General features: G+C 39.0%; 2 protein-coding genes and 1 long non-coding RNA gene across 11 annotated transcripts in view; 1 reads left to right on the top strand and 2 right to left on the bottom strand.

Annotated features, from left to right (window-relative positions):
* The window catches only part of sorbs1 (sorbin and SH3 domain containing 1), a 50189-nt gene extending 42866 nt beyond the window's left edge, over window positions 1–7323 (bottom strand). For 8 of the 9 annotated variants that reach the window (XM_086092688.1, XM_086092693.1, XM_086092694.1 and 5 more), the window contains exon 1: window positions 7219–7310. The gene's annotated coding sequence lies outside the window, so the exon portion shown is untranslated. Of the gene's footprint in view, window positions 1–7218 lie in introns of all 9 variants that reach the window. The other variant, XM_086092696.1, reaches the window with a different exon arrangement.
* A 478-nt stretch (window positions 7324–7801) lies between these two features.
* Window positions 7802–19502, bottom strand: pik3ap1 (phosphoinositide-3-kinase adaptor protein 1). The gene is made up of 17 exons (XM_086092208.1): window positions 19336–19502; window positions 16961–17383; window positions 15507–15748; window positions 15260–15404; window positions 14914–15056; window positions 14639–14768; window positions 12440–12636; window positions 12203–12350; window positions 12052–12114; window positions 11644–11898; window positions 11516–11569; window positions 10887–11080; window positions 10736–10808; window positions 10482–10649; window positions 10265–10326; window positions 10084–10181; window positions 7802–8110 (listed from the first exon to the last, which is right to left on the bottom strand). The coding sequence occupies exons 1-17, from the start codon at window positions 19364–19366 to the stop codon at window positions 7993–7995; spliced, it is 2544 nt and encodes an 847-aa protein (XP_085948334.1). The 5' UTR covers window positions 19367–19502; the 3' UTR covers window positions 7802–7992.
* LOC147163813 (uncharacterized) lies at window positions 8526–10734 on the top strand. The gene is made up of 2 exons (XR_015096782.1): window positions 8526–8800; window positions 10514–10734. It is a non-coding gene; the product is annotated as an uncharacterized LOC147163813 (long non-coding RNA).
* Window positions 19503–20581: the final 1079 nt, after the last annotated feature.

The following is a 20581-nucleotide window of genomic DNA, read 5'->3' as shown; positions in this document are numbered from 1 at the left end:
TCGAGGAAAATTAAGTCAATTCCAACACACCAACATATGCGAATCTCTGCCTGCTTGGATAGTCAAGTGTCCGTTTGGGACGTAATCATGGCCAGATCTGAGGGTTAGAAAACACCATGTTGGCAAATGTGAAGGTTCTGCAGTTGTCCCCTTTGGACAAATCGCCTCTTACAAACATTGTTTCCAAAGCCAGGCTTTTAACAAGGCCTGCTAGGCTTTAAGAGACAGCGCAATAAGAATGTCAGCAAGCTGACAGTAACCAGGGCGCTACTTATTCTCAGCGAGACCTCCAGGCTATACTCGAAGAATGACATCATGGATCCCGCGTCCAGAGCCCTTGGGGGTGTTTGCTACTTAACAATATAAAAATTTAATGCAAAAATGTGTGTATTTATACGACCCTCATGTTTGTTTGTGTTTTTTTAATAGTTGTTTGTGTGGGTTCACTCAAGGTATTGTGTCTGCCCAGTCTAAAAACAGTACAATATGATGGCAATTTGTTCGGGGGGAAATGAATTCAAAACCCAAACAAACTTAAGAGTTCTTATTGTACTGAATTACGATGTTTTGATGTTGTCAACGGCAAGCAATAAAATGCAGTGGTGCCTTGAGATACGAGCACCCCTACGCATTTTTGCTTTGAGTTGTAAGCACAAAGTTGAGATATGAGCAATGTATGGTGGCAGAGCCAGATAGAATTAGAAAATATTTTTCAAAAAAAGGGGCTTCAAGCTGTTTATTGTCAATCTCAGTTCAGTTTACTGTCAAACTTTACACACTATGTATTTCAAACAAACATATCTTTGCCTTTAGATCTGTTACCTTAAGGCTAATGCTAACAATGATTAGCAACTGTTTGGTAGTGTTATAATCTTTTAACTTGGCTATTTGAACAGTACAGCAACATGTAGACAAACAACATAGTACTCACAGTCATATATTGTATTCTTTCTAAGTTTCTCCTCTGCGAAGAACTAGATGAATGAAGGCAGGACACCCCCCCGGTGTAATACAACTGGCTGCTGCATCCAGGCAGGAAAAGTAAGTGTGATCTCATTTGTTGTTGTTGTTGTTATTATTATTAAGTAAATAACACGCACGTAAATTACAATTTCTCGAGTCTGAAAAAAATTATCGTGTCTATTTTGCTCATCCAACGATATGTCGATGTAGTACTAGTTATGCATTCCAGTAAGAATTGGTCTTTATATTGCCCCCAGGTGGACAAGGCGAGTACGTACACCAACCAGCATGAGCATTCAATGGAATTAGAAAGTGTGACAAAAACTCTTTTGTTTTAACTTTTGCACAACAAAATACTGTATGCTGAAACGGTGTGTATTTACTTTTTAATAAAAGAAATATAACATATAGAATGTACAGAGCATTTCGCCATAATATCAGTTCTCCGCTAGCTAGCTTATTTAAATATTTTCTGACGAAACAGCTCAGCTCGTACAAGCTAAATAATACGAGGCTAAAACATTAGTGACACTTACGGTTTTGGATTCGATTTAAGCAAAATAGCTTGCTCTATTTAACGCATGTTGAAAAATATCATAAAATGTCATAAAAATGCCCTGCAAAAACAATCCCAGTCTTGGAAATATAGTCGGTGCCTAAAACAGGACTAACATACTTAACTGTGATTTTTATTTAAGGAAAAGGAGTTTAACGGAAGGAAATATGAAAAGGATGAAAGATTGCAATTGAGTTGGGGATAGCGAAACAATGCTCACAATGTTGTTTGATGCCATCACTAGATAACAAGCTCAGCTGTGCTCAAGATTCCTTGTGGTTTAGCTCATAGTGTGTTACTGGACATGAAGTGAATGGCAACGACATGTTCCATCTTTGTCTGAGAGAGCGCTTGAAGAGTTTCCTCCTGCCTGCTGGATGTTTTGACTGATGCACGGAATGGAAGCTCTGAGCACGTTCCCTAATATAACTCTTGCAGACCCTCGTGCGACACGCCAACTTGATAATTGAGTCATAGGATATGGCGGCTAAACGTGAACATAAACAGCAACGTGATAATCCAGCAATTTTAATCTTTATGAGGTTATCCTCGTGTGAAATTGTCTCATAGCGGGATTCCACCGGGTCTCCATTTTTGTCTATTTAAGGAACACACACTTCAAAACACAACACCTTTCAACATCAACATGGCTTCTTGTGTTGACACGAATCTCGCATTCATGTATTTCATAAACTGCAGTATTCAGCCTTTCTCTTTTAGTGATCTTGTTATAAATCACACCCACAAAAATCATCAATGATTCATGATGATTGATGAACAACTAAAATAAAATCTTGGGATGACGCAGCAATAACTTTTATTATTATTTTTTTTTGCTCCGCGCTTGCCAAGCCACAAAAAAAAAACAGTCACAGGCATACGCAGTTGATAAAAATTTGATTGGAAAAACATTCACTTCAGAACTGAGTTTCTAACTTGTATTACATATAAAAATGCACAGCGTGTTTACAAACTAGGGTTATAAAGTCATCAACATGTACTGCGAATAGTTAGTTAGCAAATCTTCTGAAACTTTACCTGTTTTTCTTATTTGGCAACTTTTTAGTTTTGTTCCTGATTATTTTGAAATTTGCTTTTTAATCCAACGCAAAAAAGAAAAACGTACTGATTTTACATAATTCAATATGAGGCTGAGATTCAAAATACTACATTTAAAAATGAACCAGTTGAGTGAGTTTGATTTCAATATTTATTGCGTTGGTTTTGGTGAACCGCAAGTTTTGTAATGGATCTTTTAAGTTTTTATTTATTTATCATCTATTGATTAAAATGACAAATGGTCTCATTAGAAATTCCAAACTTTTGCCAAAACGGAACGGGCTATTGCCCGGAGTCCAAAAACAGATTGTGTTCGACCTTAAAGGGGAAGTTGTACCAATCGGCAGTGTGGCACCGTGCCGCCCTGTGGCGCTTCTTTGATTTTTGTGTGCATGTGTAGCACTCTTTTTTTTTTTTTGTGGTGAATGTTTTATTTTGATGCCGTGGAAGCTACGGTCATTGTAACGCGTGGTGGCGCCGAGCCCATTGTTTTTCTTTTGGCTTAATAAAGTCAATCCGTGGACTACTAATCTTTTTGTTGCTCTCACGTTTTTTTGCTAACCCGCTGCGCTATCCATGGCCCGCACGTGTTACAACGTGAACACCCCCCACCAAAATGTCTTGACAATAATGTGTTCGACGCAGCCCCACTGGCCCCAATACGGTATTCTGGGTAATATCGCGATAGTGGAATATGAGGTAAGCAGCAAAATCCAGCAGTTTTTATCAATATCAGAAGGCGGCCATTTTGCCACTTACTTTTCGAGTGAAAATGACATCACAGCTGCTCAGGTCTCAGGAGACAACCAATCACAGCTCAGCTTCAGAAAACATGTGAGCTGTGATTGGTCGTTGCCTGAGCCTAAACAACTGTGATGTCATCTTTAGTTGACCGCAAGTGGCAAAATGGATGCCCCCTGAGATTGATAAAAAAACGGCCGGATTTTGCTTCATAACTCATATTCCAAAAATGTAATATTAATCAGAATGTCATTTTTAGACTAGTGAGGTCACATATAACATATTATTGTCAAATTTATTTTTTACGGTTGACTGCTTTAAACGTTCCACTGCCTTAGACAGCAAAAGAAAGGTGAGTTCTAAATGTGCAATGTTATGCATCACTCACACTTGATCATTGTGGTTAGTATGATGATGCGTCACCTCACATGCTCATTCTTTTTCAAATATTCGCCAGCAGCTGCAGCGGCACTGTTGTTTTCCATCAGCTGCTGACATGTAACGGAACCGAGCAGATGGGCGGTAGGGGTGTGGCACTGGAGGCTGGCGCTGTTCAATTCCATCATCAAAGGCACAAATTGCATTTTGGTTGCTTTCTTTTCATGCGTCCATACGTGATGGACCTTGGACAAGCAAAGCATCACACTTCACTCACCACTTCACCCAAAGGAGAACGCGGACAAGGGGGGGTAGGTGGTTGCTAAGTAACCTGTTGTAACATTAACATGCAACAAACACAGAAAGCATGTAACATCCACGTTATTCCAAAAGCTTTCAACTCTCTACGAGATCCTCTCAATACTCTTATTGTGTCAAATTTTTCCTTTCCATCCATTTCTGAGATTGCAATGAATGTCACACTGTTCTTCGATGTGTTTACAGCTTCTCACAGAAGATTACATGGGGCCCCAATTAGCATATTGCTCACATAGAAGCAAATAACGGACGAGCGGCTAAGAAATGCAACAACAAATCTGTTTCAAAATGTGTGGTCAGCTAAATGGTGTGTGGTTTTAATAAATCTTAAAACTGAGTTTAGGCTTTCAAGCTGTGCAGCGATTGCGCCTCTAAGCCAAGGTGGGATGTAATGGGGGGTGGTGTAGAGTGACACTTGAAATGTTTCATTAATATTCATAACTTTGCAGGGTTCTTACCAAGAGGTCCCATGCTAATGAGAAGCCCCCTTTGTCCTGCTTAAATACAGCTATGTATTCTTAACTCATTCACTGCCATTGACGGCTATAAACGTCAAAAATTAATTTGAACTATTTCTATTAGTTTAGCTTTCCCCCCCCCACACTTTTGTTAGCAAGAGTATGAAAACCTAGATTTTTTTATTGTATATTTAGAACAGATATTAAATCTGTGATTAATCGTGAGTTAACTAGTGCGATTAATTACGATTAAAACATTTTATCACCTGACACCCTACATTTTTAATAGTCTTTTTTTTAAAAAGTATTCATTCACGGCTATATACTGCTATAATTGTCAAAACATAATTTGAACTATTTCTATTAGTTCAACCCCACCCACACACTTTTGTTAACAATAGTATGAAAACCTATAAATTGTGATTGTACATTTAGAACAGACATCAAATTTGTGATTAATCGTGAGTTAATTAGTAAAGTCCTGCGATTAATTACGATAAAAAAATTTAATCGCCTGTCACCCCTAATTTTTAATAATCTTTTTTTTTAATGAATTTATGTCAGTGAATGAGTTAAAAAGGAAAAACCAGATGCAGGATATTAAACTTCAACACACCGCCATTTACACTAAGCCCCTTGAGTATGTTTGAACAGTAAAAACACAAGTGCACTTTACAGTAGCTGACATATTTGACTTCAATTGCAAATAACAGCGTAAAACTAGTAGTTCCGGCTTTTAGTGTGACAAAACGGACCACGGCTGAGCCAGAGGCTACCCAACATGCAAACTGAACAGCCTCTCTGTGTAAACACTCCTTTCATGTCATGTTGTAAAGCAAGTGTCGGTGTGTTTTCCGCTGCCGAGTCAATACTTGGAAGCTAAAACAGCTTGTCGTCATCTCGCTGCATGTTCGACCGTCAGTGTCAGCACAGAAGAAGCGAGGGATGCTTGCGACATAGCGTGCATCAATGTGCTTTGGATAGATACTGTATAGGCAGCAGATAGAAGGTTTGTTCTTTTTGAGTAAACAGAGCGGAGACACTTCACTGATCCTGTCCAACCAGGCGATAAGAACAAGGACAAGCCTTTGTTTACTGCCCTGAAGAGGCAAATGTTTACGCTTTTATATATTGAACATGCAAAAGAGAGATAGCCGGAAACACAAACATTCACAATCTGGAGCCTTAGGACATATTAAGAGGATTGCTGTGTTCACTCAAGGGAAAATGGAAGTTAACTCGTACCTTTCGTCCAATCCATTTTTTTTTTTTGGGCCTCTAGTGGGATTTAAACCAGCAACCCGATATTTACTCAAGGTGACAGTGGGAATGTGAAAACCCAAAACAAACAAAAAAAGTTTGGCTTTCATCTGTCCTCAGATCCATTTGATTAATTATTTGTTTGAGGTTAATATTTTATAAAGCCTGTGTAGCGTCATGTTACGCACAACACTTGGACCGAAAGCAAAAAATCTAGTCCCAAGACCGTGAATGAGAATGCAGAAACGGTGACTGAGTGACTGAGGGAAATTTGAATTTTTTTTACGAGGAGGGCGATAGTTTATTCAGTTTTTTCCTAACAGAAGCTTTCCTTTGTGTTGAATTTGACAAATATATTGAATATGTACATGCAATCCATTCAAGGATGGTCATTCGGTGAGTCGTATGGTTTTGCGTCTTTTTAAACTCACGTGTGCAGTGTGACAAGTTGGTCATGTCACATGCTGTTGTTTGTCCAGGTAGAGCATGTAGTTAAACATTCAGGCCGCTTGTGTCAATATGAGCAGGGAGAAGTCACGCTATACGAGGTATACTACTGTGCACTATTAAAACGCTGTTCGCTGAAACCTAAAATATAGGAAGGAAGCGGATCAAGTTTGGGCAGTGTTGGCCATATATGACATCAATATTGCTACCAGTAATCAAAACCAGAGGTGCGAGAGATACTCTGACTCACATATAATAATCTGAAAAGTAATAACGATATATAAATCCATAATTTTTTTATTTTTTATATAGAGCTTGACTTTATGAGAGCATATCCTAATGGTCACCAGCCAATCGCAGGGAACATTTAGACAACCAACCATTCACACTCACTCATCTGGACAATTTAAGGTCTTCAGTTGACCAAAACATGTGTGCTCTTGGGTTGTAGGAGGAAGATGGAGTGCCTGAAGAAAAGGCGAACTCCACACAGAAAGGCCAGATTCGAGATTCAACCACACTTGTCAGAACAGTAGGTTGGTGTGCTAAACACTGGTACATCGTGCTGCCCTACTGATATATTAATTACATAACATGAAAGTACGCTTTCATTAAACAACATGGTCGACTGTCCAAATATACTAACTGTATAATCTCACTAGTGAGCAATGAAAAAAGCAGTGATAAATCATATCATTAATGCCTTTGGTGGGCAATAAAGTCATGGATGGGCTCTGCTGGGCATGCGGCAATTACGGCTGCTAGTTCCACCATGTGCAACTGTTTTTGCTGCAGTGACTGTCCCGAAAACAACACTGACTCAGAGAAACGCTTTGGTTGGATTTAATAAACTGAAACAACATAAACGATAACCGGCGAGCGCTGCTGCAGCATCAGTGACAGTCCAACAAAGTCAGCTGTTAAGAGTGTCTTTGAAAGACTAGAGTGAGGTTGTCAAAGTAACTTACTCTATTCATAATAACAACAAAACAAACACTTGTCAATGATATTCCCCTAGCAATGAAAACACGTGCTTACCTGTGTTTGCTGGTAATAATCCAGTGTTGTGATGGCTCGTGCAATCTGCACTGTGCTCGGATGGCTTCTGCCTGCCCACCAGTGTCCTTTTCGCGCGCGCGCGCCCCCCCCCCCCCCCACACACACGCACACGCACGCACGCACGCAACAAAGCCTCGGCTGCGTCAAGCTGCAGCAAAACCACCAGCCCTTCACAACAAAAGTATTCACAGCACAAATGCTGTTTTAATGTGAAAGTTTCAATCAGTGTTCCGGAAGTGGTTTAACGCTCAGACTCTCTTGCCTAACTTTGTGGAACGGTTTTACGTAATGGACGTTCTTTGTTTATCCGGATTACAATGGAGCTCCCCCAATTGACCTTTAGTTTCACTTCATTCTATTCAAGTGTGAAATAAATACATAAATAAATACATAAATAAATACATAAATAAATACATAAATAAATACATAAATAAATAAATAGTGTTGGTCTATATAGGTCCTTACTCTGCATCAGTTATTATTGGATGACTGGAAATTCTTGTCTACAGTATATATTCTCATATATACATCAGTAAACAAACAATATGCTGTTTGGGTTGACATACTGTATTTATTTAAGTGAAAATGTTCTGAAACTCACAGCGAAAATAATGTACAATAGAACTATTATGAATTATTATTAACTATTACTCTACAAGATGGCAACAGTACAAATATATCAAAAGCTGTTTGATTCTCTAGCATTAAAAAAAATACACAAACTGAACCCAGATTTAACACAGGAACTGTCTATCACCGCAGTCGACGTGGAATAGGAGGAGCAGACTTGTTGTGTCTTTGAGGAGGTCTTTGAGGAGGCACTCGGGTCGGACAGGAGACATAACGCTCGTGCAACATCTTATCCGATGCGCTGTAAGACAAGGTGGCACGTATATGTGCAACATTTATGTTGGTTCGCAGTTGTAGGCAAGAATGCAAACATTTAATGAACGAATAGCGATAATCCTGTGCGGTGCGTTGTAGTATGAGTTTGGGAGCTTGAATCTGGGCTCCATGTGTGTTCTTCCATTGGCTACAGTACATTTGGATACTCCATCTTTTTCCACAAGTAAATACATGTTAGGTTCAAAGACTGCTCTAAATTCGAGAAGTATGAATTACTGTTTGGCAATATCTATTTAATATATTTTCTCTTTATACAGTACTGTAACATTTTTTAAGTATGTTAACAGCAGACGTTTTTTTTTTTTTATTGTCAACACACAAACGGCTGAGCGCCCCCCATCCCTTCCTACGATGCATTCACAAGCACTTCGTAAAGAAGAAAGCACACAACACAACCTTGTTCGAATCGTTGCAGTACTTTTAAATTGGCTGGTCAGGTTAGTGTGGAAGGGCTAACTACCAAGCTGATGGCTATTTAACAGCTAACATTAGCATAATCATTTTGATTTGAGCATGGAAAGCTACCTACTCGTCCAGCAGGAAAAGAGCCGAGCCCCGCAAAGGCAGCATTGGGTGGAAACCCACCTCGTCTTTGACCTCACGGCAGCGAGTGAAAGCGCGGCCAATATTAATCCTGTACTGTGCTTTCATCCAGGTAGGCTCCTTATTTTATTTTATTTTTTGTTTCCTCAGATAAAAATCTTTGTTTCTTGAGTTGTTTTGCAGCTTTTCCATGACAACAGTAATCACACGCAGACGTTCGTCTCGTCTTTGGAACAAATGGGGAAAAAGGGAACGTATGTCGTAAAGCAGTCTGCGCGTTTGTAGTTTGTGTGTCTGCGTGTGGCAGTGTCCCCACCATCCTCCTCAAAGATTTTTAGTGCAAGTAAAAATGATACAGACCCACTCAGGCCATGACAAAGGTTTCATTAATCTATCTAATCTAGTACGTCAATCTTTCGTCAACATAATTATGAAAATATGAATTGAACGTTCAACACTTATTTAGTGTTGCTGTAAATCGTGTTTCACTTTATTATTCTGTTTAAATGCTGACTCTTGTTCCTCTCCATATCTCCCCTGGGATGCATTCCTTGCTGAGGGGATACTACCTGGCTGTCGCTTGACCAAAGTCAGCTGTGATGGGCTCCAACTCGCCCTAATATGGATAAACTATTGAAAATGGATGGTTGGTTGGATGCAGAAGCAACAGATTAATTGTACCTTCTGCCATCTAGTGGAAGAGTACTGAATTGTTCTATCAGTCACTACCTGTATAAGTATGCCACTGGAATCAATACATAAACAAAGGCAAAATACTATTTGTAAGTAAAAATGCAAATTAGCATTCCCAGACCAATTAAATCAAAGTGGATAATTTTCTGCTGCACAGTGTGACATTTAACATGTAACACTTTACATTGCTTAGGCAAGTTACCCCCTTCCACACACACACACACACACACACACACACACACACACACACACACACACACACACACACACACACACACACACACACACACACACACACACACACACACACACACACACACACACACACACACACACACACACACACACACACACACACACACACACACACTTTGGGATACAATATTCTGAATGGAATGAAATAGCAATACAGCTCAGTGGGTAATTATATGGCCAGTACTAGACCAGTACTGCCCTGACCTCAACCCCATCAAACATGTAAAAAAAAAAGAAAGTCTTCTCAGATGAGCGGAAGCCCTTTTAGCTGTAAAGGAGCTACATATCATGTTCCATTTTCGCCTGGGGCCATGTGTTCCAACACGTACACATAATGTACATTCTCCACATGCATCCTAAGTATATATTTTTTTACAGTATTCAATGTCATATTGCTTTGCTCTGTTACATTCTTTTTACTGTGCACATGTTCATGGACAGACTGACCTTTGTGAATTGCGTGTAGGAATTCTGGGTGGAATTAGTGGAGCAGCATCAGGAGGCCGTGGAGGCCGCGGTGGAAGAGGGAGGTTTTCAAAAGAGTCCTTGGACAAAGTCAACCCCATTAAAAAAAAAGAAAAAGACGAGTAACAAATAAGAACACTTTCAAACCCTTTTACACGCTTACCTCTAAATCTGGTTCATTCCCGCTGCTGTAGCTTAAAGTGCTGAGTCTGTTGCTCTCAGTACCTCATGTAAAGGAAAACATGCACTCATTAGAATGATCTATAGATCCACATGCACAATCTCAGGAAATCCAATAAAATATCATCCATTCATTTTCTAGTATTGTATTGTGTAGCATGATAAGTAGACGTAAGCATTACATTACAGGTAAGACCCACTGGATGTACTCGATGTGCTCCCTGTCTTCCAGCTTCCTCTTTGGATAAGATGACTCGCTGAAGAGGATGGAGGCGCCATTCCGTGTGCTCCATCGTATACAGCACACTCCAATGTCACAGTTGCTCCCCAAAAGGAGTTCCTCTGCAGCGGAGCACTTATCTCGTAGTCTAGTTAGGAGACACACAGCATCGTACGGTACCTTTATTTAGCAAATCTTGAAAACGTATATCCATAAAGACACGATATTTATTACCGAGCTCCCTCCCTGCTTTTTCTCTCTCGTTGTGACGCCTGTTGATGCTCTCTCGTATTTTTCTCAGATTATCCTGGGGAAGAGAAACAGACGTACAGGGGATGCAGCTACTGATCACTAATTAGCATTTCATACTCAATAACGCTTTTACCTGCTGATAGCGCACTGAGCTTGATCTGCTCTCGTGGTCCAGCTGCCAAGTTTTGAATTCATGGACAGCTTCATCCACGGTAATTTCTCCCACTTTCACCCTCTCCTGCAAAGTTATGAGCTGTCTCTGACCAGGTGTCTTCATCCCAGCAAAAAAGTCATATACAGGTGTTGGGGGGTCCATCGTAGACTGAGCTGCAGGAGTAGAGAGACACTTGTCGGCAAAAATTTGCTAGTGCATTATCTCTTAACCTTAGTTTGGGGTTAATCAGTCACTTTTAATGGTGGCAGGTATGTGCTTATTTTCATTTAATACAAGTTTGACCTAATAAGAGGGTGTGCACACTTGTGCAACCACATCATCACAGCTGTTTAATTTTACTTCCTGGTTATAGGTCACATTCATATTGATAGGTTTTAAAATGATTCCTCTTGGTCTCTAATTTGCATTTAAATAGGGGTGCGAAACGTTTTACATCTGCTGTTATTATTACACTTGTATGACTTATGGTGTTTTTTCCGGGTACTTCAGTTTCCTCCACATATGCATGTTATGTTCACTGAAACTCAAAATTGTCCAGGTGTGATTGTGCTCAACCTCAGAAATTCCACTGGAATCAGTCTGTTTACCTTCCTGGTATGTTTCCATGGTTTGACTTTGGGATATAGCTTTATCTGAAAATACTGTCAAAAAGTTGAGTTAGCAGTGGAAACCAGGAGCAAAATTCCAGTAGTTTTAATGATAGGATGTGGAGTACCTCTTGAAATATAGGTTACAGGCTTATCCGGTTCAGGCTCAATTTCAGGTCGAGGGATCGGGGCCGGTGGTCGGGACAGGACTGCTGCATTGTGGCAATTATTTTCATCCAAAGTATCATAAATGTCTTCACTAGAGAGGTTGTATGGGTCCAACGCATTATCGGTTTCATTTAGGTCATTCGGCTCGGCGCTTTCCATTTGCTCGCTTTGAAGTTGCGCTCCTTCCTCCTGGACTATACTGTTGTGAGGTTTTGCTGAAAGTAAAAAAATATATATTTTATTTTAATTTTTTTTATAAAAAAAAAAAAAGAGAAAAAAAAAGTAAAAAATTTAATACAAAAAAAAGACAGTTATGTATTATACATTATTTATTGCAATTCAAGAATATCATTTTTAAAGTTGTTCACCTTGAAAAAATGTCCTCAACATATCTTCCTCTGAGTTTTCCACTACGGCATTCATCACTTCATCTACAGGAACAGCAACAAGATTATCAGGGCCCCAAATTTGCAATCTTTCCCCAACATTCACATTTGGACAAATAAAGATAGTAATTACATAGGTCATCTGCACACTCAGGGTTTATGTCCAGCATTGACACATACACGTCATTGGGACAATCTGAATGCTTGCTCGATGACATCGCTTCGTATTCTTCTGCGCTCTCGTCTGGATCTTTGTTGTGAGATTTGACCATATCGGCCGTCTGCTCAGTTTGTGAGGAAACAAGATGTCAAATTGAAACTCTGACCTGCCCATTGACTGTGAAAGGAATCGGGGAATTATCGGACTTACAACAAATTCATCAATAAATTGTCGAAGATCCGGAAAGCCACTCTTTTCCGCCAGCGTGTTTGGATAATCTCCGTCCTTGTTCATCACGCTGTAAGCTTGCAGCGCTCCGGGAATCTGAAGGAGGAAGCTCGTCAACTTCTTCAGGCCATACTTTGCAGCAAAGTGGAGCAACGTGGGAAGTTCCTCATTGCGCTTATCTAAAGGATACAGTGTTAGTTCTCCTTCAAAGGTTTCATGGCAGATCCATGTATTTATTTATTGCAGGCGATCATGCTACATTTGCTTGGCCTATCTGTGCTGCAGGGAATTTGGTGCGCTCAGTAGTTGACCTGTGACTGTCGTGATGGCACGTCATGTGATACTAGTAGCTACAGTACAGGCCAAAAGTTTGGACACACCTTCTCATGCAATGCATTTTCATGACAGGTTCTCCGACGGCATCAAAACTATGACTGAACACGTGGAAAACATTGAATTGAAAACATGTTTTATATTATGGTTTCTTCAAAATATGATGTTTTTTTTGTTTTGTTTTTACACACTCTTGGCATTCCCTCGATGAGCTTCAAGAGTAGTCACCTGAAATGCTTTTCCAACACTATTGAAGGATTTCCCACAGGTGAGAATGCCAAGAGTGTGCAAAGCAGTAATCAGAGCAAAGGATGGCTATTTTGAAGAAACTACAATACAAAACATGTTTTCAGTTATTTCACCTTTTTTTGTTAAGTACATAATAATAACATTCATAGTTTTGATGCCTTCAGAGAATCTACAATGTCATTAAAAAAAAGAAAATGCATGCATGAGGGTTATGAATTTGTGCTCATTCAGTTTTGATGCCTTCAGTGAGAATTTACAATGTAAATAATAATGAGAATAAAGCAATTGACACATTGAATGAGGCGTGTCTAAACCTTTGGCCTTTACTGTACTGCAAAAAAAGAAAGTGGTCCGACAAATATGTGCAATATGAATTCAATTGTAAAATGGAACGTATGGTGTTCCACAGCGTAATCCTCTGCTATTTTCATTGTATTTCTCGGCCCTGGGTTTCAAATTAGTGGGGTTGAGTACCTCCAACAAGATTAAGAACCACTGCATTGTTTGTTATTTGGGATGGGTGAGTATCGGGGCTGATACCAGTATTGTTTTACGAATAATTAATTAATTCATTTCATTTCATTTAGAGGAAAATGCTATCTTGAGATACTGTATGAAGATCTGTTTTTTTGTGTGGAAATTTTATATGCCAAAAGTGCTAGTGGTATTGGTACTTGGTAACGCTATTGATGACTATACTCAAGGTTTGAGTACTACTGAAAAAAAAAAAGTGTAACAAACTTCTCTTATCTGTTATATTCACAAAATTGCATTATTTGGTGCATGGGGCCACATGTTGTCGGTGCAAATTAAAATGACAGAACATTTGTTTGCATCATATCCTAAGATTATAGATCACTATAAAACAAAATGGCTTCTTATATTATTAGTTGTTCAGCTGTTTCAATTGCTTCTTGTTTTGTCGGTTCATTACAAACAACTTGACGGTTGTAAGATTTGGAAATATATTAACTCATTCACTGCCATTGGCTGTTATAGGCATCAAAAATTCATTTGAACTATTTCTATTAGTTAAAAAAATTTTCTTCCACTTTTGTTAACAAGAGAATGAAAACCTAGAATTTTTTTTATTTTACATTTAGAACATATATAAAATGTTTGATTAATCGTGAGTTAACTCATGAAGTCATGCAATTAATTACGATTTTAATTGCCCGACGCTGCTAAATTTGAATTGTAATTAATCACATGACTTCAATAGTTAACTTACGATTAATCCTAAATTTTATGCGTTCTAAATGTACAATTTTTTTTCTCTCTAGGTTTTCATACTCTTGTTCACAAAAGTGGAACAAATTGTTAAACTAATAGAAATAGTTCAAATGAATTTTTGACGTCAATAGCCGAACAATGGCAGTGAATGAGTTAAAAATAATCAAACCTAATGGTGGTCTATGACTTCTGCAAAGTTCATGGTTTTGATCAACATAACTCTACTGTAATCAATTTATTCCGGGATCGATTTCTCAGTAACGGAAAACTATTCACTGTGACAGTTCCGTTGATTTGCCTCAAACATTAGAAATTATTAAGGAATTCCTTCAAACCGATTAGCAAAGTTAGGTCTGCTGCACTCACATGCTGTCATATTGTGCTCCTCAATCTGCCCAATCCCAAACAGATGAAGACATTCTGGCATCTTGGATTTTATTGAGTCAGTTAAAATGTTGTCCAAAACATCAATTGAATTGGACATCACATTGAAAGCCTGAGAGAGAGAGAGAGAGAGAGAGAGAGAGAGAGAGAGAGAGAGAGAGAGAGAGAGAGAGAGAGAGAGAGAGAGAGAGAGAGAGAACAGGATGTCTATCAAAACAGATTATTTTAAGGACACCAGAAATAATGCAATATCTTACTTGGCAGAGGAAATGTATTGGATCGGCAGCATTTTCAAGACAGCGACTGACTTCTCCCATGTTGGTATAATATGTGATACACTTCAAGCTCATACGCGATTGGTTAGTGCACAGAGTGAGTGATACCACCCCTGCCGGCATTTCTAGGATGTAAAGTAACAATCATGCATTTTAGTACAAAAGTATGTTTGTAACGTGATACAAAATATACACGTGATTTTTACACCAAAAAAAAAAAAGATTGTCATGAGAACAGGCTACTCATAATGATATGCTTCATATAAAATTGAAATTTGGAATATTTGTCAATGAAGGAACAATCAAGAACTTGAATATTTCGACTTACCAGGTGCAGTGATACTTATTGTGTATTCATTTACAACAGTGCATGGAACTGTTTTTGTTGGGTTATTTTCAGAAGAAAACTCCACTTCTGGCGAGGAGAGATCATCTACGTTATCAGTAAAGATGATAAAAATGTCCTCCTCCTCCTGAACAACGAACAGAATCCGATCAATGAAACAGATACAGAGCGTGTCTGAAACAACTCGTATCGTTTCCTTTGGGTCATGATGCAATGACCACACGCTTACCCCACACAAAAGTCGGCTTGGTTGAACAGTGAGGCATTTGATGTTTGAGTGTGGACTCATTTCCTCGGTTACTGAAAGAGCAGAGGCTGCGTGTTTATCATCCTTCAAAGTTGATTTTCGACACCCCCCTGACGTCACTTCCTGTGTTTCAGCGGTGAGGGGATCTTCACTTGAGGGGGCTCGTGCGACGTGAAACTGCTCTGAGGATGTGCATTTGATCGCCTGTTCTGCCTCAAGTCTGCCTTTCAGGGAACAAATAAGAAACAGCAACTCAGTCAAACAAGAATAGTCCAATAAAATGGACCGAAACGAGCCTTTTTTTACATGGAAGTGTCACATTTATGAGGAATAGCTGTCAGTACGGTACATTCCGCCCTCAGTCACAACCGCAACATGAGAAACTGTTTATTTTTTTGAAATGTTTCATTTTTAAGTGAAAATGATCATTTTGTTAGTGAAGTGTTTTGTGTATTGTGCCATTTTTATGTGTTATTCTTGGCTGAATTTGTTTTAATAGCTGTAAATAAATAAATAAATAATTAATTACAGCTGAACTTTGACCATTTTTAATGGTCTATAGAGGCAGCGATGAAGAAAATCAGAGGCTCTTAACCGTGAATTCAGAAAATGTGTTCTTGTATTTCCCATCTCCATGTACCTTAAAAAGGAAGCCCCGCCCCCCCCCCCCCACCACAAAAAAAACCTTGACAATTATATGTTCTATTCTAGTCTAAATATGGTTTTCTGTTTAATACTGCGTTGGTGGAATATGAGTTAAGCAGCGAAATCCAGGAGTTAATATCAGACGGCGGCCATTTTGCCTTTTGCTGTTGAGTGAAAATGACATCACAGTTTCTCAGGTCTCAGGTAACAACCAATCACATCTCAGCTTCAGAAAACAGGTGGGCTGTGATTGGTCGTTGCCTGAGCCCAAAGCAACTGTGATGTCATTTTCAGGTGACAGCAAGTGGCAAAATGGCTGCCCCCTGAGATGGATAAAAATGGCATAACTCACATTCCACAAATGTAATAATAATCAGAATGTCATTTTTAGACTAGTGAGGTAACATATAACGTATTATTGTCAAAAAATGTTTAAGGTTGATTTCCCCTTTGAGGAATTGTTACTTTAGTTTTGCTAGATAGCTAGTTGTGTGTACTTAGCATTGCAAATCATACAGTTAGGACGCTGACTCACATCACTCAACTCAACTAAATATTTACAGAGCACTTTAAGCAGTTTTCTACAATGAAAACGGCCCCAGAATTGAAACCTGTGGAACACCATATGTTCCGTCACACAAGTGTCAATGATGGATATCATCACGTATCATATGAGTCGGGTGTGTGTCTTGACCTCCGCCAAACCCCTGAGACTGACTCACCGAACCCCTGGGGTTCGATCTAACCCAGGTTAAGAACCACTGAACTAGAATATGAAGCTGCCGGCCTACTGTTAGTGATGGTCTCCAAAATGGTAGCCACATAGGTATGAGGTTCATCTTCAGCGTGCAGTTTCCTCCAACGGGACCAGTCTTCAAAGCCATCAGTCGTCAGTATGTCTTCTTCAGATACGCCGCACAACAGCGCCACCACTCTGTGTGATGGGCGGAGCAGCGGCCGAAGGGCTCCACGTAGCTCAGGCTCAGACATGAAGTCTATGAATCCTCCGGTGAGGACGAGCACGACACATTTGAAGCTGTGGAAATGTTTAAAGTTGAGTAGATCAGCTGGGTCGATGGCACAAAGCAAAATCGAACTCCTGTGGAACTTTTTGGACGACTTGTGCAGGATCTGCTTCAAATATGTTGCCCATTCTTGTGCCTCAGCGGTGTGCAGAATTAGTAGCTCATGAGCTGAGAGGGATGCAGAATTAACTGCGGGATAAAAAAAAAGTTTACAAAGTTAATCATACTCTCAGATCACCTAACAAATAATATACTTAATTTGATCTAGTACATTAAAGTAAACACTACAAGAAGATAAATGTAAGGCAATTTACTATTCTATTTAGTAATGATTTTAATGATCATGTCAAAGAAATAAACTTAATTACAAGTAAAAAAAAAAAAAGGGGGGGGGGGCTTGCGTAAGGGCCCCTCAACTGTACTTCTGAAGCAAACCAATTCCATCTGCAAGAGTCAACATTTCCATGTTTGGTCACTCAAGGTTTTAATTTGCATTCACACACACCTTTGGACAATATGGGGACTCATTTTCATAGGCTGGTACCCGTGCGCTCGGTGTAAAAACGGGTGCATCTTCATTTTCGTACCGGGGCAAGTCTAGTTTACCATTTTTGGCAGCGCGTTGGGCCTTGCTGGGCGTTCTGGTAGGCGGGGCTGCCGCTTCCCTGACGCATTTGGAAATAAAATGTAGATTGCATTTTAGACTGGCTAAAACCAGGTCTAACTTGTGGCGGAGTTGGTGGGAAAATGAAGCTTCACGAACCACATGTGAGATTTTTTCTACTCCTCTCAATGGTGCTGTTGATTTAAAGATAAAGGCTAGTGCAATGGACACGGCAGCTAGAGCGACAACTTTTCCTGATCCCTTATCAGCTGACGAACACTAACCAATCAGAAGCTAGCATACTTTAGGTAAATGCAAGTGAATAACAAAGAGCAGCAGATTCGACACATCAACGTAGCTACTTGTACAAAAAAAACAAAAACAAAATGTATGTATGTGTAAATAATAATTCTTGAAACATAAATGTACAAGTAAATATACATTTTAACAAATGAACTTGATCCTCAGGGTATGGACCTTCGCAAAGTGAATCTCTGCTATAGCAATTGCTATCTCCTTATTTGAAAACCAGACCAAAAAGTATTGGCACAAACATCCAAGTAGTATGCTACGTGTATTTCTCGTAAGTTTCTGAGTTTTTTATCTTGCAAATTTGCCAATTTATAAACTCACAAATTTGCCTCTTTATGAAGTCGCAAATTGACGAGTTTTTTTTCTTGCAAATATGCAACCTTATAAAGTGGCAAATTTGCGATTTTTTCTCTCTGAATATTGCCCCCACGCTCTAAAAAAATATATTTATACATGGCCCTTATACGCCGGCGTAAACTAGTCTTAGTGAAAATAAGTATAGTATTAACATACCTGAATGGTTTTTTTTATTTTTATGTAAGGAGCACGCAGTGACTGTCACTTCATAAAACTGCAAACATGAGTATTTATTTGCACTTAAACCTCTATGATCTCGCCAAAACCATGTAAAATGTATCTCAATCCTTGTAATCATCACAAATATTATGCTAATGACGTGACACTGGCGATATTATGTGTTCACATCCATGTAGCCGCTGCTAGTGTTTATCACGGTAATGCCCGACAACATACCAAGCTGTCCGGCTGCGGAATTTCAAGGTGAGTGCGGTTTGAGCATGAATGTCCAAACTGTTGGCTATTTCAGCGCCGAGTCCACAAGGAATTGTACAAACACTGCGCTGTGTCAACAGCAGTCAGAGTAATTTAGTTTGACTCATTAAAGTGTTTAATCAGGTCAAGTTCACCTCTGCGCTCGCTAACTGGGGAAGAAACCCAACACGAGTAATCACCTTCATCACAGTTCCCGCCGACGGCAGTGCTGAGAGAGAGGCGACGTGTATTTGTTAATAGGCTGCCGCCGTGCGCCATCAACAGATGGGCTCGTGTAGACAAGGAAGCAACTGACGTATATCGATTGAAAGCCTTTCTTCCCTCTTTTGTTGTGCTCATACAGAAGGATTAGCAATGAAAAATAATGATTTTCTTCACATGAAATCAAATTTGAGCACAACAATTATACACGCCGTGAATCAACATCATTTACCTGAGACCCCACAGGAGATTTGATCTTCCATGGCTATGGCGTCTTGAAGGTGTGTAAGATCACTCCACAAGGATCATACTTGGAAGAAATGTGTCTTTTTATTCCCCTCCAAAAACAAGCCAATTTGTGTAGTTGCGCAAATAAGTATAAGTTAGCTTTCGCCCCGTTGCCGCTCTATCAATAGCTACATTCAGTTTCCTGATTTTAGCGACTCACCCCCACCACTTCCTGAAACAGTTGAAGAAGTGAGAAACACACCACAGTCATGACTAAAATGTGCAACATGTCAATGATTATGCGAAACCTTGTCAACTCTTAGGGCCTAATTTTTCAAAATAAGGTGGGGAGCCAAGACACAAACACACACACACACACACTTCACTGAGCGAAACAGATACTGTATTATAATTCTGTGTTTGTGCCACACACAATAAGCATTATATGAATCAGCAGTATCAGTATCAATCCATGTGTTAAAATAGTAACAGTATGAATCCAAGTGTATTTGTGGTTCTTTTATAGGATTTTACTTATTTAACAAGGCAAACTTGAAAGGGTTTCATGCTATGGTAATACAAAAAAAAGAAGAAGTAGTATCTGCTGATATCAGGCCAGTAAAAGCTGTTTCACTTTCATAAAATAATATATGTACTACAACTGTCAAACGATTATTAAAAAAAAATCAGATTAATCACAATTTAGAATTTTGATTAATCACGATTAATCACTTAATTAAAAAAAAAAAGTTTTTGTGAAATAATTTTGCCCGCCAAATTTGAAGAGCGCCTGCCATGTGTTAATTCTTTCTACATTTAATGTTATGAGGACGTCTTCAAAAATGTTTGATCCATTGCACACGCTCTTCTTCATCTTTCTCTAATCAATTAATAACTTGCATGAATTAAAAATGAAAAACAAACCAACATTATTTTGACATGAACAAATATTCTGAATGGCATATGCAAACATTTATTAAATACTATAATTACTATAATACATGTAGTAATACATGTTTAATGCTCAAACATAACCTGTGCTACCTTTAACGTAGCCATCCGCTGTCAGGCTAAAGCATCTTCTGCGGTCAAAATTAATCTGCGTTAATATATGATTAATGCAACATATTTTTTTGTGATTAATCAATGAGTTAACAGCACTAATTACGTACATTTATATCAATACTGTGCAATACTAGAAAAAAAAACAGTGACTAAACTATAACAACAAAAACATATTTATTTATTAT

The sequence above is a fragment of the Leptonotus elevatus genome, chromosome 13 (assembly GCF_054856555.1).
Source record: "Leptonotus elevatus isolate MCC_2025b chromosome 13, RoL_Lele_1.0, whole genome shotgun sequence".
Taxonomy (NCBI): Eukaryota; Metazoa; Chordata; class Actinopteri; order Syngnathiformes; family Syngnathidae; genus Leptonotus; species Leptonotus elevatus.
The sequence above is the reverse complement of the archived record's forward strand: the minus strand, read 5'-3'. Positions and strand labels throughout refer to the sequence as shown.